This window comes from Pelobates fuscus, chromosome 1, assembly GCF_036172605.1.
Source record: "Pelobates fuscus isolate aPelFus1 chromosome 1, aPelFus1.pri, whole genome shotgun sequence".
NCBI lineage: Eukaryota > Metazoa > Chordata > Amphibia > Anura > Pelobatidae > Pelobates > Pelobates fuscus.
In genome coordinates, this window is record NC_086317.1 from 79,438,185 (window position 1) to 79,454,356 (window position 16,172).

At 36.9% G+C, this 16,172-nt stretch overlaps 1 protein-coding gene across 2 annotated transcripts in view; it reads left to right on the forward strand.

Annotated features, from left to right (window-relative positions):
• CUX1 (cut like homeobox 1) overlaps positions 1–16,172 on the forward strand; it is a 337,454-nt gene that overhangs the window by 119,918 nt on the left and 201,364 nt on the right. For both annotated transcript variants that reach the window (XM_063449907.1, XM_063449906.1), the window contains exon 4: positions 2,514–2,592. In XM_063449907.1, coding sequence (XP_063305977.1) covers positions 2,514–2,592 — 79 coding nt within the window. The remainder of the gene's footprint in view (positions 1–2,513; positions 2,593–16,172) is intronic.

Below are 16,172 nucleotides of genomic sequence, written 5' to 3' on the forward strand. Positions count from 1 at the left end.
GGCAACCTTCTAACAACATGATCTCATAACTAAGGCTTTAAGTGTCCTCTGGAGGTGATTTTTTTCCCCCCATGCACCTGCAGTTTCAGAAAAATAATGAGCATAAATAGGATTTATGTCTTGGACGATATATACGAGTTAAGCTGTCAAAACTATTCTAACTTGATATGTGCAGTATTCCCGTTACAAGCTCGGAATAAAAGATCGAATCTTGTATGTTATGTAGACATTACACACATTCTGTATTGCCCTGCTATCCTGTCTGTTCCACTGAAACATTAGTAACAAGAACTCATTCAGAATGTCCTCCTCTTATTTAAAATCTTTAACGCCTTTAACCCCTTAAGGACCAAACTTCTGGAATAAAAGGGAATCTTGACATGCCTCACACGTCATGTGTCCTTAAGGGGTTAAAGCTGTTAATTTGGTTTGTTAATATTACCAGTGGCAGGCACATAGGTGCTGTGGATTGCTGTAGGTTTGGAAGATGCCTGTGCAGCTGTTACATATGGTATTTCTTAATTGAGATGTTCAAACTGATTTATGATGTGACCGGTTAGAAGTGTAGGTAAGATTTAAGAGGTGTGAATGAATGTGATGCAGTCTCTTTGCCTTTGTAACGTTACTGTTATTGTTTTACATATCCCAGCCACTCTCCTCATTTCTCTTCTGTTTGTACTGTTTGATTGGTTTGGCGTATCTTTAGTGTCATCACAGGAATTCTATTGATGGTTCCTCTAGGTTTGCGTCACACTGTAATAGACCTTGCTAAGTAAGCCCATGACCCACATGCTTTTTTTTGTTGCCAAATTACGGTGTATAATAAATAAAAATTTCAGTACTAAATAACCAATTTGACTATTTTTCCAGCGTTTTTGCCTAAACTTGGAAAATCTCTGTTTACTTTCTAATAGTCTCCGATTTATTGAATAGTACTTGGTTACTTTTATTGCTATGGAGTTTTGTTATTCACTTGGGGCAATTATTTTTAAAATAAATAAATAGTGAGTGACTAAGATATACTGCATTATTCATATTTGAAACATTGGAAGTTTCCTCTATGTAATAATATGGCATGTTCCATACAAAGAATATAGTAACTCTCTGTGTATAGGCTCACTTCTTCTCAGATCGGGAGTTTCTGGGAGTTGTAGTTTAACTAACATAATCGTGCTAGCCTACGACTTCCTGATGACATGCAGAAGTGCATTGTTGGAGAAGAGGAGGTGAGGTTAAAATGCAGAAAAAGAATAGTGTGTGTATGTATGTATATGTATATATGTGTGTGTGTGTGTGTTTTCCCCAAACCTATGCAAATTTAAAACACCAAAAATAATGCAAATTATTTTAACTATAAAATGCATAATATTGTGTAGTCCAGAGTGTCCCTTTAGCTATTATTAAGGCACGCTTTCAGTGGCGACATATGTTTGTCTGGTCCAGATTAAACCCTGACAATTCAGGCTCCCTTGATAAAGGCATTTTTGCCAAAACGTTGGGAGCTTTTTGGTTGACTCTGTCCCTGCTTTTCACTAGATCTGGTATGCTTTTTGTACTTTTTCTATATGTATCTGTTTTTTGGGGGGTTGAATTGTACTGATATCTCCTTTGGTTACCTAGGATATTGACACCTAGTTACTTTCATGCATTACACCCTTGGCGTGTGTGTGTATATATATATATATAACCAGAATCATTCTGGCAGTTGACTTACTACATACTATGATTTTTTACTTTGGTTTTAGATTTAATGAGATGGTGTCAGTGTGTACCCATTTAATAAAGTTTTTTTGTATATAAACATGTTTACTGAGCTGTAGTGTTACTTTAATGTAAATTGCTGCTGTGCTTTGAATAAAGTTGCATACATCAAGATGCTAAGTATATCTTTGAAATTACAGTGCTTTGCGTTTTTTGTTATTCTTGGCTTGCTTGAAGAGCAACTAAACTTTTAAAGATAAATACATTTGATTATGTTGCTAAATTTATTGGTTGTGCAAGCTTCGCTTTATGTTGAATCAAACAAGTATTTTTTTTTTCCTTGTATGTGAAGATGCCTTACTGTGTTAAGGGTAGTTCCTAAATTAATATGGAGCTAATGTTCCAATAAACTACCTGCATGATGGCACAGGCCTTACTTAAGGGATTACTCCCAAGCACCATGAACACTTCACTGATTTGAAATTATCATGGTGCTTGACGTCTGTTTGTGCAGTGTTTCATTCGCTGGTATGTGATTGGCTAATGTTGGCTACAGGTCTGTATTAATAAGCCAATTAAAGTGCACACAGTTCAGTGAATGACTGATACGCTCACGAATAACTAGTTAGGCAAGGGCAGCCAATACCATGGACTGGCTTTATGTCAATGTTAATGGTAGGAGTATAACATCAAAGTCATATGTAATTCTCAATTGGATGTGACCCGATGATTACCTTTGTGTCCTCTGGAACACCATGGGATATTAATATGTTTTATAAGCATGTAATCACGTGTTTGTGTTTTTTTTCTAGATCGATGCATTGAGTAAAAGAAGCAAAGAAGCAGAAGCTGCCTTCTTGAATGTTTATAAAAGATTAATTGATGTTCCAGGTAAATATATTCTTTTAATTCTACATTGCAGTAATGTGTTTTGTTTTATGTAATACAGCCTTACTGGTGTAAGGATGTAGCTCTGGACATTTCTAGACACGTTTGAAGCGTGTGAGTCTAATTTGTTACATTCAGTCTATCCTTTTCATCTCGGTTATGGGTATATAACATTGGAAGGTATGAATGAATAAAGGAAGGGCAGGCAACAAGGGGGCAGTCCTGAGTGCACAGAGCTGCCTGGAAAAGTAATTGGCGGCACTCAGGACTGCCTCTGCTCAGTATGTATTTGAAGCACTCCTGCATGGGCTGAATGCCCTCATTGTACTTTATGCAGAGATAATATGTATAATGATGTTCTCCGATGACTTGGTCTCCGGTGTCCGGCTTCTAGGGCTTCTAGCAGAACCAGAACGGCAGATCAGAAACATCAAATCAGTCTCATTGTTAGTCCTATTGCACTCTGTAACTGATGGGTGGTATGGCCATGTCCAACTCCAGGACTATAGTCCAGTTTACCCTGATGCCACTTTAGTTCGTATACTCCGCACATTTATCCCAATCCTTACATTCTTAATCTTTGCCTCTCCCACAACAGTTTTACCACCTTCTTCTCCACACAACAATCTAAAGAAGTCTCTGACATTCTATAGTCAAAGTTACACCTTTTGATGTGACCAGGCTACAAGCTCTGCTGATAATCACCAAGATTCCTGTCAAACACATTAATTACAGTTAAAGTTGGTGGAAACGGCTAGTTTTGCAGTATTTTTTTTGTTTGTCTGTTACCTCTATTAGATGAGTACATATAGAGTCACAAAATTGCCTTGGAATGAAGCCATTCTAACAAGATTAACATTATGAGTATGTTTTAATTGCTTTTTCTCAACAAGTATCTCAATGCTAGTCATGAACATTTCTAAACATGTTCATATTCATTTTCTATGGAGCTTTGTGGGATGAGAAGACACCTATAGTAGTGTCCACCTCTTAGTAACAGTTCTTGATTAATATTATTTCCTCTGCTGCTTCAACTCTTTTATTCGGAAATGATAATCAAAAGTAAGAGACAATTCTAGAATTTTGAGTTTTGAATTCAATATTTTGGCCTGTACATATTAAGAGGTGTGTGTGTGTGTCAGGTTATGTTACAAAGAAAATAAAATAATAATAATTACATTTAAAAATCCCATGCACTGTTTTTGTTTATTTTCACATTCGAATGTCCTGATTGATGGTTTGCTTCTTGCTCAAACACAAAACAAAATGTAAATATGCACCTCAAGAGAGGTACATTTTGAATCTTAATATAATTATTATTTATGTATATTAATATTATTTATGTATATTCCATAATAATTCCAAAATATTCCATGGTGCTTTACAATCATAGAATGAGGATAATTAACCACACATAGTTGACTTACAAGAGGCCCTGCTCAAACCAGCTTACAATCTACAAGGAAGGGCTGTGGACATACAAATAATAACAACATGTCAGTGATGAGGCTGGATAGATCAAAAATAAGCTTGTGTTGAAATAAGCTAGTCAAAGTGATATTTAGAAAGAACTTAACATAAGTAGGTGCTTCTAAAATTGGTTTCCAGTTTTGAAACAATGTGTGAGGGAGTCCACTGTATGTGACATGATGAGATACATTTTCTTCTCCCATGTTGGACAGTTTGATGAGTTTGGTCTTGTGTTTAGTTTGTTCACCCTTGGTTGCAAATTGCTCTAAATTGCACTCTCTGGACCTGATGTGTATGATCTATTTTATAATCGCTACATATCTTTTGGCACCCAAAATTGTCTGCCTGGCTTATGAAAGTCCTGCACCAATTAAAACTATCCCGGCCTCTAGGAGGTATATTCATTCATAAAAAAACTATAGACCGACTTCTAAGAAAACTTGCAGAATTCAGTAGTTTAAATGTATCGACATGAGGCTGGTGCCAGATTCTATACAAGCCTTACATCATTGGCTTCTATATTCCCCTGGGGCAAGATTCTTTACATCCAAAACCACAATATGTGTATCTGCAAAGGTTTTCTGAGAAATACAATTACCGGTAGGAACTTTCGCTTCCAAAGCTAAGCTTCCTCTTAATTATAATTATTTACCAGGTGTGGCAGTTAGTGTGTTAGCTATGTGCTTGGCATCAATTTACGTTCAATTTCACTCACAATGTAAACAGAACTTGATCTGACTATCAGTAATTAGGGCCAACATTTTAATCAACATAATTATACATCAGTGCTTATAGAAGTTGTGAAGTATGTTCCATATAGGTGGCAGAATGAAGTGGGAATTATTTCTCTTGTAGTAGTGTGAACAAAACTAAAGTTCTCCAAGGGCCTAATTTTCTAGCCAAATCTCTTGCTTCGTCTTCTCTCTCTCCTCTGGTGTTTATTTGTGTCTCCCAAAGACCATACAAAATAACTCCAGTGCTAAATATCAAGCTAATCTGCAGATCAAATGAGCAAAATGAGTTAATGACTTCAAAATGGGCAGATAAGATGGGTCAGTTATTTTGCATCTTCCCATCATACTTTGTTGGACCTATTGCAATACATTAAACTAGTTCAACTTTGCAAAGTCTTTGATGAGGACCAAAAATAGCCCTTCATATTGTGATTTTTTTTTTTAAATGTTTGTGAGTAAGTGTGCCCTCTGGGGTTGGAAGCATGCAGATTTTTTTAAGGAGCTGCTTGTTGTTGTTCACCTACATGTGAGATGTCCCTATGTATGCATTTTTAACAATATTAACTGTTATGCTTTAATGTTTCTTTCAAAGCGACTTTAATTATGGAGTGCCTTCTAATGTATAACATTACAATTATGAATGCAAAGTTTATATATTGTGAAATCTTGAAAAAAAATTAATTTTCTCCTTACAAACATGAAAGTATTTTGTAGTACTGACAATTTATTCTGTGCATTTTACTCATCACATTGTGATTAAGAGCTTATGTAGGTTCAAAATGCGCCAAGTATGAGTTTTATCTCTACGTTTTTATTGCAATTCATGAACTTATTTAAAGGGGCGTTCTAAGCACCCCAGCCACCATTTTGTAAGGTTTTACACTGTCCTGGTCCCCTGGGCTCCCATGGTCCTTCCAGTCATATGTAATATAGCTAAAGTAAAGCTCCCATTCATTCTTTGCAATATATGTTGCTTTAGACATAATTCACTGGTTGAGGTTGCCAGCTTCATCATTAGCAGTATCACAGATGGTGGGAATGTCCGCTGTTGCCTGGGGGCCCAGGTAACTTTGAAACCATTCAAAACGGTTTGTCTCCTTACTGTGGGACAGTGCCATGGGACTTGTGACACTATAACCACTACAGAGTGCTGTGGGGGTTATGGTGTATAGAGGTGCCTAAACTGAAAGGCGATCAGTGCTATCTCTTCCAAAACTTATTTTTAGGTACAAGAGAAATAAAACTTGCTCAGATAAGACAATCAAATCTACATATTTAATATGTACTCTCGAAAGAGCAAATGGAATGCTGGGTAATCCACCTTTGCAGTCTGAGGCCTCCTTTCCTATCCTATAAGTGGAAACAAAAGTGGAAAATATAAGTGCTCGGGGAACTTAAATGTATGATTGCTGCCCATATATTAAAGATAATCAGACATAATTTTTTTATTTTGATATAATTTACATTTCTTAAAAGCAGAATTTGCCTTTATGGTTTTTGTAAGACTTTTTCTTGGACCGATGGCCTCATTCCTGGTTTTATTGCAGGTATAAAGTTGAAATGTAGTTTTTGCCAATATAAACATGCATAATTGTCTTTACACTTTCCAGATCAGAAGTATGTTTCACATTGGCCGACTCATTAATCTGAACGTGTTACTGAAGGTCCACAACAGAAACTGTCACTTTTTCACAAATTATATGTGATGCTTGGTAATATGAAGCATGCACTTAACTGATGTAGACACACTTTTATCTGATGAGAAAGGTCATTAATAGATTTGGGTGTCTCCCCTAGTGACAGTGATATATAGCTCCTGAGTTAAGTTTGCAAACACTTTTGCTTTTTTTTTTTTTTTTTTTTTTTATATTTCTTTCAAGTAGGTCCTTAATTCCTTTTGCCTTTTTTAATTCTTTCCCTATTCTTCACCCTTTAGTATTATTTTTGTATATATTCTAGTATGTAGTTTGTGAATATGTCATGCGTTTTAGATTTTACATACCTCACAACTCCAGCGTCCTGAGAATCATGAGGTTGCTGGGAAGGAGGTAAAGTGGGCGGACCAGTGACTAGATCCGCCCGAGTTAATGGAAGGTCAGGCTGGTGTGAATACACATCAGGCTACCTGTCCATCACTCAAGCCAGCCTACTAAAAGCAGGACATGCGGGGAGCACGGTTTAGGTGCTTCCTGCAGGGTGTTGTGCCCTGAACTTAGCGAGCGCATGTTTTATGATGCACTTGTGATCTGAATGTTGGGGACACCCAAAAGCAGGACACCAGTGGACTACAGCAGGACAGAACCAAAAAATCGGGACTGTCCCATTGAAATCGATGGTTGGGCAGCATGACAGTTTATTCACGTGGCTTAGGTGGTTGCAGGTTGTTTACTTATTTGTCTTTAACATTTAGTTTGACGTGGCTATTCAAGAAATGTTTCTTGTATATAAATTGTTGTACAGTTGTTTTTCAGTCACATATTTCTTTTTTGTGTCAATTTTAATTATTCAACAAAAAGTCAAGGGGAGGAGTTGGATAAATCTATGTATTTGATAAAGAAGCTATAACCGCACGTGCGCTGTATACACACAATGCTTATAAAAAGTATTTGGTAAAAAGTTTACAAATTTGAGGAGCAGGCTGCAGTGAGAAGTCTGTCTCGACATTGGAACAAAGGCTTAAAAACTACCCAAATGCGGCCTCTACATTTAATTTAAAAGAGCGCATGGAACTAAATAAAACCGTTTCTCTCTCATCATGTCAAAATGTTATTGTGAGCGGTTAGTGCATTACATTGGGAGAACAGTTAGATATTAGAGATAGTGGTTAAGAAGTAGAGTGCGTGGTTAAGGTTAGGAAATAGGAAAAGGTGTTAGGCCTGGGAAGGTGAGAGAGGAAGTGTAGGGTTACTTAATATAGATATTGAATTCTGGATGATTTTATTTTTGTACATGGTATTTTATCAGATGTATAGTTGTTGCTCTGTGGAGTGTTACTTTTACCTTATAGCCACTTTTAAAAAATAATAATCTTTCTGTTGTGAAACGAAATAATTTGTTTGCCGACTTCCTTCCTGTTGGTAGTTCTGACAAGGAGATGCAGGTGCAGATAGAGGTAACTGAACCAAAACAACCTTACATCCGGTATTTAAAGAATTAACAGCATATTCTGAACATTTTGCGCAGTGTTTATAAAACCTATTAAATAACGGCATTGAATAAAATTAGACGGGAAAAAGTTATTAAACCATTAAGGAATACTCTGTAAGGAACACTTGCTGGAGATATAGGCATACAGAGGACCCAAGATCAGAGTTTGCCTATCTGCTAAAACTAAAAATGTGTTTCTATAGACTTTTAGGGCCATGGGCATTTTACATCTCTACATATCCCTTTTCCTGAATCCATATGTCTTATCCCACCATGCGAGATTCTGAAAGACTGTTAATATTATGGAAGTAGAAATGTTTAATGCACATAAACACAAGCACATTATGGACTCCACACATGCATGGTAGCTTTTAAAAAGCTCTCTCATTGAAAAATAGGGGGGGGGGGGGGGGGAGAGAAGAGAAATGTAAGAGGGTTCTTGCAAATACAAATATTTGACACCCGTTCCCCCATTTTTAAAATTTTGTATTTTTTTAAATTTATGAGGTTTTATTTTTGTATTTATTTACATTATAATTACCTCCATAATGCATTATACACAGGACCAATTCCACTTGAAACTTATACAAGTGTATTTTATTACTATGGAATACTGTTATCATATGTGCCAGACTTTCTGAGCTGCTTGATCAATGGACCAGGATAAGCAAGGGATGAAGTGATTTGGGACTCAAAGGGGAGATGTTGGGCAATATGTAGTGCATTTTGTACATCTGTGGTGGTTCTGCTGCTACTGGCATTTAAACTCCCACAGACCCCCTACTAAGTGAAAAAAAAAAAAAAATCAAAACCGAATAATCCTTTGTTATGGAGTCCAGTTGCAAAAATGTAAGTTTTCACACCTTGAAGAATTTAAGATATTTGAAGTGAAGCATGCTTAAGGAGGTTGTGAACAGATATTCATCACGAATAGCCAAAATGCTTTCTATCACTTTGTACTGTCAATCTTCAGCACCTTTGTCAGCTGTTTTAATGTATAATCCTTTGATATATTATTTCACAAAGCTAATTTTATTGTTCTAATGCCCATCACACATTTAGAGCAGACTGTAAAGCATCATATTTTTGAGCTCATATTCAATTAATCTAATTTCGAAACACATCACACTCGCTAAGCTGTATTTGTACCAAATCCCGGTATTTTTAATCTACCTTGCATACACGCTCATACCATGCAGTTTAAAATTACATGAAAATGTATAGGTACAATCCTTTGGTAAATTCCCATTGAAGTGAAGTTGTCATCCACCACTGTGTGTCTCATTAGATCCACATCAGGTAATGTAATCATTTTGTAATGATTACATTTTGTAATCTGTTATCTATTAAAAATAACAGCAGAAGTATGGATTGCAAGTTATACCAGAAGCTGTCTTCTGCCTACTGCAGGACAGCTTTCCAAAAGAATGTTAGCAGTTCACATCGGTCCCCGAATGTCCCCGAATATCTTATATATATCTTAATATATATGTTTGTTTTCTCCTTTAGAAGTAGTGAGCGATATAGATGCAGCAGTATCTTCTATATTTAGTGATTGGTTTCATTCATTTAAAACAATTAATGAATACAGCGGCTGAAGACAGTCTGCTACATACAGTACATGTTTTATTAGGCAAGTGACAGCTGATCCACAAACTTATGCTATAATTTTTTTAAATTTTTTAAATTTTTTTTTAATTTTTTATATAGGCAATGCTCATCTGTAGAAGCCTTTAAAAGCAACAGAATTAACTATGAAATTTAGCGGCTCCCTGGCCTATGCAGACCCTAGGGATCTTCAAAAAAACAAAGGATTAATTTTTTGCTTGTACTTTTTCTAGTGCATTATTACCGTAATATATTAAAAATGGGCAGGGGAGGTAACTCCATTTTGGATTGTCTTTTTACATTTGTAAGAGTTGTTTTTTTTTTGGTTTTTTTTATGGCACTTCAACATTTTCAATGGAGGAAGATTCTAGTGACGGTATTATTCAAAATGTTCACACCAGCAGATTTTCTTTGTAGACGGCACTGAACAGGTATGAATGCTCCAGCATTTCAGGCCGCTTTTCAGTGATTAAGTGAATCAGCAGAGGGCTTTAAATTACCATACTCACAAAGACTAACTGTGAGCTATGAATAGTTATTTGTATGGGACAGTAACTCTCTTAAATATCTGCCGAACACATTTCCTCTCTTTATCACTGGGGCTTCTTCTCTGGAGGCCACTTGACCAGGCCTTTTCTGTTTCCTGCTCTGGTGCCCTTTAATTTGCCAGAAAAGGTTGTTGCTGATTCTAAGTATGTTTGGCTTCTCTCCGAATCCCGAGCACATGTCACTGACCTCCTTGTGTGCTCTTGTTTGAATTGTAAAATTAGATCAGGTTGCGCTATTTTGGATGACCGAGAAAGCCAAAGGACCTGATTGAGAAGATCAGCTTTCTGTGGTGTCTGAGGTAATAAAAAAGAAAACGTAGCTATGTTTGAAACATGACTAACTTGCACAGGCCTTCCATGACTGTGCTACCATTCAGTCCCTTTCTGCCCACTAAATAACTGGGTGGTCTTGACACACTTGAATTGTAGGCAGCTTTTCATCAGTTGCTCATCAGCATGCTAATTGCTGTATGACTAATTAGGCCCTGAATTCCAGTTGATTTTCTATAATGAGACAGCTGGTTAAATTATGTAATCGTATGATTATATTAGCCTGCAGTGCCCTGGCAAAAAAAAGTAACGTATGCAGGAATGTGGTACCGTAGCATGAGATGAACACACAACGGGTGCATTCATCTTAATTCTAATACAGTGGGAGGCGGGATTAGTTTGTAGTGTTCTTTGTGTGCAGAGATTAGTTTGTGGCAAGAAGGACGAAACTTTGAAACAAAGTATACACACTTTTTAGAAGAGAAGAGCGTAGGTAACTGTCCATTTGGCTTTTAATACAGTACAATAAAAGTATTTAAATGGTATGAAAAAATAAAATATGGCATAATGCTTTCCCAAATTTGTATTTACTAAATATGTATAAATAACTTTCTTACATGCATATGACATTCTTCGTAGACACATGCACCCCTGCACACGTTGTGATAAGGAGTTGCAAATTCTATACTAAAATGGCTACACTGGAAAAATTCTCGATTTAACCCTACCTACCTCTGCTTTATGGCCTACAATTTGCGATACCAGTTTTATTTCCATACAATTTCTGGTTAATGAATAACAATAAAGAAATAGAAACATAGTTATGGCTTTTTAAAATACATATTTACTAGATCTACTCAAGTCTTAAAGGGCTACTCAAAGCACAGTGACCACTTCACTGATTCGGTCAGGGTGCCTGGAGTTTGTTTGTGCATTGGCGCCCAGACAGACAGTGTTGGTAGGCCCCTGCCCCAACCCCTCTCCCCCGTCCATGTCCTTCTCTCAACCTGTTTTCCCTGACATCCCTCCTAGTCCAGTGAGGGGGATCGATATCCATGGTGGAGGATCTTACTTCAGAGAGAACTTGGCTGCAACACTAGTGGTTATTTTCCTTGGAGTGTTCCTTAAAAGATTCTGTGAATCAGTAGTAATATGTTAGGGATCAGTCTATGCTGTCACACCTTTAGTAAGTGGTCACTCTGCTTAAAAGTAATGTAACTTGCTCCAAAAAGCAAGCTTACAGAATTATTATTGATAGTATCCTTTAATTTCTCCTTATTAGTGCCTCACTGTTTTTGCCAGGAGACACAAGACCTTTTCTGTTAGTCAATTGTAACAATTGAACAGATCGGATAGAAGACATGTGATCGTATAAATACTGCTTTGCATTTTAGTTAAATATACACTATATAAAAATAAACCCCCTTTGTGTATTGTATTTTCTGTGGAGTAATTACAGTTTGGTTGTCTTTAAATTCACCAATGGACTAGAGATATTAGGAGATTTAAAAGCCATGACAAATTGCTCACAGATTTTTGTAAGCTACACCTGCAGTTCTCAAATTGTGACTACAGCCTGTTCTCATTTGGCCACCCGCCATTTGACATTTAAAAATGTGTATATTATTTTGAATTGAGAATATAATTTCCTAATAATGTGGTCACCGCCTCAAGGAAACGATCATCTGAGACACACTGATGCAAATCTAACTGCGTTGACCACTACTGTGAAATACTGCTTAGTAATCTTTTGATGCGGAGAGGATACGTGTAGATTATTTCTTCAGAAGATACATGTGACTCAATTATTTTTGGTGTCTGACAATCTATTTGCTTGTCAGTGTGGTGTTGAAGTTGGGGCGGAATATCATTTTTAGGCATCAGCCATTTAAAAAATAAAATAAAATAATCCAACATGGCTGTGAGATATGGGGAGGGGGGGGGGGGGGCGGCAGAAACGCATGGTAAAAACCTTCAGAAGTGCTTAGTATATGTTTTAATATTTTATTATAGAAACTAGGTGTAAATATACATCAAATGTACTAGTCCTGAACCAGAGGCAATTTTAATGCACTTCACAGTTCTTTTCAGATGGTAAAGATGTTCAGCCAGTGCTGCCTTTGCATTATGTAGACCAGTTTTCCTCAAGTCATTAAAGGCAAGCCAAGTTTCCTGGTCTATTCAATATTATCTCAATGTTGATGTCAATAAAATCCAGTCCATTTGTGGTCCTTTGAGGACTAATTTATGAAGCGTTTTGTCTGGCTTAGAGGGGTATTTGAATATTCATAGAGCCTTCAAGAGATCTTACTTCTCAAGATTTCTAAGTGGCCAGGCGAGGAGAATTAGTGTGTACAAATGTATTTTGTAACTGATAGAAAATTGCATTGTTTACTAGAATTAGCAGTGGGACACAACAGTGAGACGACTTCTGCCTTGCACTGTTAAAAGTAAAAAACAAATTAAGTAAATAAGGTGGTTTCCTTTAAAGAGAACATTTAAATATTCTCACTTTTAAACGTGTTCAGGATTATAGATATTATCATGAACTAGTGTTAGCTTGTTAGAAAATAAAATGTGTGGTTTAAAGGTGAACGTTTCCACAAAACACATAGGGTACTATACTACAAAAAAAAAAAAATAGAACATTAAACTAATCCACAATCTCTGAGATCACAATCTTCATAACGCCTATATTTGTATCTGGGCAAAGGCTGTTGAAGAAAGTGATCCTGTATTAAATATTGTTTGAAGTCCTTTCAATATAATTACAGATTCAAAGTGTATCGAATTGAGAGTTAAAAACAACACTTTTTGCATTAAAATATTGGTTATACCATGAAGCCAAAGCACGTCTCATAAAAAGGCCCTGTTTCCATTGCGATCTTAAAATTAGTTAACAACAAAGCCTCCGTTATTTACCCTGGTACTAAAATCTGGACTGTGACCTAATAGTTCAAGTGAGGTGAGAAGTGTGTAGGTGTGAAATAAAGCATCTTATGTTGCAATTTTAAACCTAATGTTGAGCAACATTAATAGATCAGTCAATATGTAACATTTTAATCCATTGCCGTTAATGTGCTACTGTAAAACTACACTAGGATTTAATTCAGTGCCCACTGCCATAAGAATTGTTGAATTTAATCGTAAATTATATTTATATATATATATATATATATATATATATATATATATAATGCAATGGCCATTGGCAAAAAGGCTTTAAAATAACCAAATAAATTCCTTTCTTCTGTATTCCATCCATAGCCTACAGTGAATACACAACATGATGAAAACGTTGGCACCCTGGATCCTTGCAAATTCTACTTCCCATTAGCTCAGCCTGACTTTAGTCCACTGGCATTTGGGATGCTACAATTTACCATCACTGGTATAGTAGTGTTGTTGTCCCAGAAACCCTTGTTAACCTATAATTCATTCTACGACAATAGATTATAGTTTAATGACCACCTAGAGATCTAATGCATATTTTAGGGCTCAAAATAGTTAAAAGGGAACTATAGTGTCATGAGCACAAATGTGTATTCCTGACACTATAGTTCTAAAACCACCGTTTCGGGGGTCGGCCCCCCTTAACGCGGGTTAGAAAGGTGAATTGCTCACCCTTTCCCAGCGCCACACGAGGCTCCTCGTGTCTGGCCCCACTCGATCCATCTGTTTGGCTGACATCATCTGAGTTGATAGTTTGCCTCTACCTCAGTTTATTTATAGCTGAAACTATCTGCCTACACAAACTTCAATATAGACAAAACAGTCTCAAGAGTGCAGCAACATCCCCACACTGTAGTTCCAACAGTGTATAATAGCTAAACAAGAAAAAAGGATAGGAGTCTTGCGCAACTTGAATTTGAAGTGCACCCCCTGGTGCTACACCTTTAATTTCAGAAGGACAAAGTACAACAAACGTTTCGGGCAATAGCCCTTTATCAATGCTAATGTCTTTCTGACCCCACCCGATCCGCCTGTTTGGTTGACATCATCTGAGTTGATTGTTTCAGCCAATCACGATGCATTAGATTGTAAATTGTGATGATCTCAACGATCCCAACAAGGGGGGATGGAGCCATGTATGTGGATGTGTAGGACCACTTCTCTGGAAAATACGCCATATAATAATACATTGAAAATAAACTGATTCCTTGCATACTAAAAGTCATCTAATTTGTTCTGCCTGCCGTAGCCATTTGGAGCACAGCTGTAAACACTACAAATATCATTGTTATCCTAAGTAACAAGGCATCTTATACCCCTAGTTTGCACCAACTTGCTAGTAATTGTTAGATGTTGTTTGGGTCATTGGTGGGCTTCTACCATTTCTAATCCCACCAGTTGCATTACAAGAAGTGGTTCGCACTGGATTGTGAAATTTAAGCCTGGCTAGTTGCATAGAACATGACATTTTGAGCCCTGGTCTGTTTCTTTATTTATCCTCTTGCTTCTTTTCTTGAGAAAGCACTTCGTTCTAGTTATTTACTGAATGTTTTCCGACGCTGCTGCCTTTTCCCAACTTAATAACCGCTGTCATTCCCTAATAATCACAGACGTCACCAGGCTTTTCCTGATCTTTAACTAGTGTTTAGAAGAGTCGACTGTCTGTCTCTGTCCCTTTTTTAATATTAATTACTGCTTATTTTAGCGAGTTGGAGCCAATCCAGCTTATATGCGGATTAAATACAATACCTCTTTGTTTAACCACTTCTTTGCAGCAGCCGCACCAGCAAGCGTTTCCTTAATTGAAGCTTGGAATCAAGTGAAATCCAGTGCCATTCTATTCCTATCAACCTGCCTTCTCCTCTCGAATCACTGAGGAAAAGCATGTGCCCATGCCTAATGTGTTAACAGATATACAGTATGTTCTTACAAACTGAGGGTGGTCTGCAGAATAAATGGCTCTGATACTCTGAAGTTAAATGAGCTAGCTAATGTACAGTGTTGTTGATCCATTTAGTTTTATGTTTAGCATTCCTCTGCATGAGACTAAATCTGTGCTGTCTTTTTGCCATTAAAACTGGCGCCCTGATTAGACATGTATTCAATAATCTTTTGCTCCAGCTCCCCTCCTGTCTTGCCTTTCCCAAATCATTGTTCAGTCAGCTGGACTGTGCATCTCTTTATTGGAAATCAATTGTGTGCAGGCCAGTGCAGTCATAAATAAGAATCGGTAAGTGAGGCTACAAGCGTAATGGGTGTCGTTGTCAATTGCCATAATTAAATTAACCATTTACGACAATCGTTTGCTTACATCTGACATATTTAATGCCATGTTTATTTGACAGAAATTACGGGTTTGACTTTCGAATCTCCAATCTTCGGTAAAACGTTAATTTGAGACATGAGTTCTCAGCGAAGGGGTAGACCGCGTGCCACAGATGTTAAAAATTCCTAATAGCAATATACTCCTAGCATAGCAATATGTGCATTATGTTCTCAACTGAGAATAAAATGGTATCTTTGTCCATGACAGAAATGAACTGTATTGAAGCACTTGTGTAGGTTCATCTACTTATTTCACAGTTGTGATTTCTGCTAATCTAAAATCGCCTTATTTTTCTTTAGCTTAATGATCAGATCAAAGGCTGGAATGTTGATTGGTGTTTGGAAAGGAAGGAAAAAGGCGGGAAAAACCTCAATCTGATTGGCTCAGTTTAACCCAAGGTTGCCACTTTATAGCAAGTCTATGAAAAAGCAACCAGACGCTAATAAAACACTAATCAAATGATAGGATTGTATGTTCTAAAAGGATGTTCAGGTTTACATTCTGTTGCAAGTTTGTATGCATTTTTTA